The following is a 6,000-nucleotide window of genomic DNA, read 5'->3' as shown; positions in this document are numbered from 1 at the left end:
GCTCATATTGGAATGAGGAAACTAAGGTCAAAGTTCTTAAATGATTTTCACATACAGTGTGATTGATTCCAAGTTCCTAATTATAGTCCAAGTCCTCTAATTTCTTGCTTTAAGGCATTTCTCCACTCTCATCCTAGTTAGGCTCAAATTTACTTTATTTTGCTCCTAAGTCCAAACCTACATTCTTTACACTCTGGGCAGACCCAAGTTCATTGAGAAACAGGGTGGAGGATTTCGTTTCTACCTCCTACTTCTCCCTTTGCTGTCCTTGTGGGTGGGGCTTTTGCCACAAGGAGATGAAGAATGAACATGGGTCCCTAGAGCCCTGCTGTCAGGGGTTATCCTGCTCATCCTGATCCCATGTGTGACCCAAGAAAGTGTTATCCAGTTTGCTATGTTTTAAGTATGAATTTGTATCAACACAGGAATCCAATTCTCTGCCTCCCTCTCTTTATTCAGTCCCTTCGCCTGAATAACTCAGCCATAAGGAAGACCACCACAGGCCAGATAGTCAACCTGCTGTCCAACGATGTGAACAGGTTTGACAGGGTAAGTGCCCAAGGGATCCTCTTTCATTTTTCACTGGGTTCAGCTTTTTGGGAGCAAGTGCCAGGGTTTGGTGTCAGCCAGGGTTCTGTTGAGAAGTTTAAGGCGGGTGTGTCCAGCTCTCATCTCTTCTGTGTTCAACTAATGCAAAAATATGTATTGTCCTATGGATTAGAATTTTGTTTTTCTAATACTAGATAGGCAGAAGTGTTCTTTCCTAGCTCGGTTAGTGTCCCTAAAGGTCCTCCTGGTGCAGCCCTTCTTGGCACATGCTGTCAGTGTTGCTGAACTGTTTTCCTCCTCCTCTGGATGGTGAAGGTCTTGGTGGGCAGGGATTGTTATTTCCCCTGTGCCCTGTTCAGTGCTGCTGCACAGGGAGCCTGTGAGGAATATGCCAAGTAGGTGGTCTCCAGCCAGACTCAACTTCCTTTCAGCAGTCAACCCCATTACTCTTTTTTGTTTTACACTTACCTTATGACTATGCAGTACTTGTTTCCACTGTTTCCCCAAAAATTTGCCATGAAGTGATGGGACCAGATGCCAAGATCTTAGTTTTCTGAAGGTTGAGTTTTAAGCCAACTTTTCACTATCTTCTTTCACTTTCATCAAGAGGTTCTTTAGTTCTTCTTCACTTTCTCCTTAATTGTGGTATCATCTGCATATCTGATGTTATTGATATTTCTCCTGGCAATCTTGATTAAAGCTTGTGCTTCATCCAGTCTAGCATTTCTCATGATGTACTCTGCATATATTTTTGGCTCCAAAATCACTGCAGATGGTGACTGCAGCCACGAAACTAAAAGATGCTTGCTCCTTGAAAGAAAAGTTTTGACCAAACTAGACAGCATCTTAAAAAGCAGAGACATTACTTTGCCAACAAAGGTCCATCGAGTCAAGGCTATGGTTTTTCCAGTAGTCATGTGTGGATGTGAGAGTTGGACTATAAAGAAAGCTGAGTGCCAAAGAATTGATGCTCTTGAACTGCAGTGATTGAGAAGACTCTTGAGAGTCCCTTGGACCACAAGGAGATCCGACCAGTCCATCCTAAAGGAAATCAGTCCTGAATATTCATTGGAAGGACTGATGCTGAAATTCTAATACTTTGGCCACCTGATGGGAAGAACTGACTCATTTGAAAAGACCGTGATGCTGGGAAAGATTGAAGGCAGGAGAAGGGAACAACAGAGGATGAGATGATTAGATGGCATCACTGACTCAATGGACATGAGTTGATGATAGACAGGGAAGCCTGGCGTGCTGCAGCACATAGGGTCGCAAAGAGTTGTACATGACTGAGAGATGGAACTGAACTGAACGCAGAGTTTCAAAAACGACAGAATGATCTCCGTTTGTTTCCAAAGCAAACCATTCAATTTCACAGTAATCCATCCAAGTCTATGCCCTGACCAGTAATGCTGAAGAAGCTGAAACTGAATGGTTCCATGAAGACCTACAAAACCTTCTAGAACTAACAGCCAAAAAAGATGTCCTCTTCATTATAGGGGACTGGAATGCAAGAATAGGAAGTCAAGAGCTACCTGGAGTAACAGGCAAATTTGGCCTTGGAGTACAAAATGAGGCAGGGCAAAGGCTAACAGAGTTTTGCCATGAGAACACACTGGTCATAGCAAACACCCTCTTTCAACAACACAAGCGAAAACTCTACACATGGACATCACCAGATGGTGAATACTGAAATCAGATTGATTATATTCTATGAGGCCAAAGATGGAGAAGCTCTATATCAGTCAGCAAAAACAAGACTGGGAGCTGACTGTGGCTCAGATCATGAATTTCTTATTGCCAAATTCAGACTTAAATTGAAGAAAGTGGGGAAAACCACTAGGCCATTCAGGTGTGACCTAAATCAAATCCCTTATGATTATATAGTGGAAGTGACAAATAGAGTCAAAGGATTAGATCTGATAGACAGAGTGCCTGAAGAACTGTGGACAGAGGTTCGTGGCATTGTACAGGAGGCAGTGAAGACCATCTGCAAGAAAAAGAAATGCAAAAAGGCAGAATGGTTGTCTGCCGAGGCCTTACAATTAGCTGAGAAAAGAAGAGAAGTTAAAGGCAAAGGAAAAAAGGAAAGATATACCCATTTGAATGCAGAGTTCCAAAGAATAGCAAGGAGAGATAAGAAAGTCTTCCTCGGTGATCAATGCAAAGAAATAGAGGAAAACAGTATAGACTGGGAAAAACTAGAGATCTTGTCAAGAAAATTAGAGATACCAAGGGAACATTTCATGCAAAGATGGGCACAATAAAGGACTGAAATGGTATGGACCTAACAGAAGCAGAAGATATTAGGAAAAGATGACAGGAATGCACAGAAGAACTATACAAAAAAGATCTTCACGACCCAGATAACCACAATGGTGTGATCACTCACCTAGAGCCAGACATCCTGGAATGTGAAGCCAAGTGGACCTTATGAAGAATCACTACAAACAAAGCTAGAGGAGGTGATGGAATTCCAATTGAGCTATTTCAAATCTTAAAAGATGATGCTGTGAAAGTGCTGTACTCAATATGCCAGCATATCTGGAAAACTGAGCAGTGGCCACAGGACTGAAAAAAGTCAGTTTTCATTCTAATTCCAAAGAAAGAAAATGCCAAGAAATGTTCCAGCTACTGCAGAATTGCACTCATCTCACACCCTAGCAAAGTAATGTTCAAAATTCTCCAAATGAAGCTTCAACAGTATTTGAACCATGAATTTCCAGATGTTTAAGCTGAATTTAGAAAAGGCAGACAAATCACCAGAGATCAAATTGCCAACATCCATTGGATCATAGAAAAAGCATGAGAGTTCCAGGAAAACATCTACTTTTGCTTTATTAACTGTGCCAAAACCTTTGACTGTGTGGATAACAACAAACTGTGGAAAATTCTGAAAGAGATAGGAATACCAGACCACCTTACCTGCCTGCTGAGAAATCTGTATGCAGGTCAAAAAGCAACAGTTTGAACTGGACATGGAACAATACTCTGGTTCCAATTGGGAAAGGAGTACGTCAAGGCTATATATTGTCACCCTGCTTATTTAACTTATATGCAGAGTATATCAGGAAAAATGACAGGCTGGATGAAGCATAAGTTGAAATCAAGATTGCTTGGAGAAATATAAAAAACCTCAAATATGCAGATGATAGCACCCTTATTGCAGAAAGTGAAGAATAACTAAAGAGCCTCTTGATGAAAGTGAAAGAGGAGAGTGAAAAAGTTGCCTTAAAACTCAACAGTCAAAAAACAAAGTTCATGGCATCTGGTCCCGTCACTTCATGGCAAATAGACAGGGTAACAATGGAAACAGTGACAGACTTTATTTTCTTGGGCTCCAAAATCACTGCAGCCATAAAATTAAAAGACACTTGCTCCTTGAAAGGAAAGCTATGACCAACATAGACAGCTTATTAAAAAGCAGAGACATTGCTTTACCAACAAAGGTCTATCTAGTCAAAGCTATGGTTTTTCTAGCAGTCATGTGTGGATGTGAGAGTTTGACTATCAAGAAAGCTGAGCCCCAAAGAATTGATGCTTTTGAACTGTGGTGTTGGGGAAGACTCTTGAGAGTCCCGTGGACTGCAAGGAGACCCAACCAGTCTATCCTAAAGGAAATCAGTCCTGAATATTCATTGGAAGGACTGATGCTGAAGCTGAAACTCCAATTCTTTGGCCACCTGATGGGAAGAACTGACTCATTTGAAAAGACTGTGATGCTGGGAAAGATTGAAGGTGGGAGGAAAAGGGAATGTCAGAGGATGAGATGGTTGGATGGCATCACAGACTCAATGAGCATGAGTTTGAGCAAGCTCTCGGATTTGCTGATGGACACTGAAGCCTGGCATACATCAGTCCATGGGGTTGCAAAGAGTCAGACATGACTGAGTGACTGAACTGAATGAAGATAATGGTGACCTTTTCTAAAGGACCTATGTATGCACTGCCACAGTCAGTGTCCCCAACCCTGTAGCAGGCCACAGCCAACCCATGCCTCTGTCAGAGACTACTGGACACTCACAGGCAAGTCTGGGTCAGTCTCTTGTGGGGTCACTGCTTTTTTTCTCCTTGGTCCTTGTGTGTACAAGGTTTTTTTCTTTTTTTCCTGCCCTCCAAGAGTCTGTTTCCCCAGTCCTGTGTAAGTTTTGGCAGCCCTATGGTGGGGTTAATTGCAACCTCTGAGAGGGCTTATGCCATACCCAGGTCTGCTGCACTCAGAGGCCCTGCCCCTGTGGCAGGCCACTGCTGACCCATACCTCTGAAAGAGACACTCAAACACTCAAAGGCAGGTCTGCTCAGTCTCTGTGGGGTCGCCTAGTGTGCACAAGATTTTGATGGCCATAGAACTGGAAACGATGTTTTCATTCCAATCCCAAAGTAACTCAATGCCAAACAATGTTCAAACTACCACACAATTGCACTCATCTCACACACTAGCAAAGTAATGCTCAAAATTCTCGAAGCCTTGTTTCGACAGTATGTGAATGGTGAACTTCCAGAAGTTCAAGCTGGATTTAGAAAAGGCAGAGGAACCAAATTGCCAACATCCGTTGGATTACAGAAAAAGCAAGAGTTCTAGGAAAACATCTACTTCTGCCTTATTGACTATTTCAAAGCCTTTGACTGTGTGAATCACAACAAACTGTGGAAAATTCTTCAAGAGATGGCAATACCAGACCACCTGATCTGCCTCCTGAGAAATTTATTTGCAAGTCATAAAGCAACTTAGAACTGGACATAGAACAGAAGACTGGTTCCAAATCAGGAAAGGAGTGCGTCAAGGCTGTATGTTGTCACCCTGCCTATTTAACTTATATGCAGAGTACATCAAGCGAAATGCTGGGCTAGATGAAGCACAAGCTGGAATCAGTCTCCTGTTGCCAGGAGAAACAGCAATAACCTCAGATATGCAGATGACACCACCCTTATGGCAGAAAATGAAGAACTAAAGAGCCTTTTGATGAAAGTGAAAGAGGAGAGTGAAAAAGTTGGCTTAAAGCTCAACATTCAGAAAACGAAGATCATGGCATCTGGTCCCATCGCTTCATGGCAAATAGACAGGGTAACAATGGAAACAGTGTCAGACTTTATTTTCTTGGGCTCCCAAATCACTTCAGAGGGTGACTGCAGCCATGAAATTAAAAGACACTTTCTCCTTGGAAGAAAACCTATGACCAAACCAGACAGCATATTAAAAAGCAGAGACATCAAAGGATCTTTTCTGACAAAGGCCCTTGTAGTCAAAGCTGTGGTTTTTCCAGTAGTCATGTATGGATGTGAGTTGGACTATCAAGAAAGCTGAGTGCAAAGAATTAACGCTTTCAAACTGTAGTGCTGCAGAAAACTCCTTAGAATCCCATGAATAGCAAGGAGATCAAGCCAGTCAGTCTTAAAGGAAATCAGTCCTGAATGTTCCTTGGAAGGACTGATGCCGAAGCTGAAATTCTA

At 42.3% G+C, this 6,000-nt stretch overlaps 1 protein-coding gene across 1 annotated transcript in view; it reads left to right on the top strand.

The window, feature by feature from the left end:
- LOC102177789 (multidrug resistance-associated protein 4-like) overlaps positions 1–6,000 on the top strand; it is a gene marked incomplete at its 3' end in the record, with an annotated part of 234,569 nt that overhangs the window by 134 nt on the left and 228,435 nt on the right. Inside the window, exon 2 of the mRNA XM_018056287.1 lies at positions 426–549. Coding sequence (XP_017911776.1) covers positions 426–549 — 124 coding nt within the window. The remainder of the gene's footprint in view (positions 1–425; positions 550–6,000) is intronic.

Source organism: Capra hircus, chromosome 12 (assembly GCF_001704415.2).
Source record: "Capra hircus breed San Clemente chromosome 12, ASM170441v1, whole genome shotgun sequence".
Classification (NCBI taxonomy): Eukaryota; Metazoa; Chordata; class Mammalia; order Artiodactyla; family Bovidae; genus Capra; species Capra hircus.
Note: the sequence above shows the minus strand (reverse complement) of the source record. Positions and strands in the feature narration are given on the sequence as shown.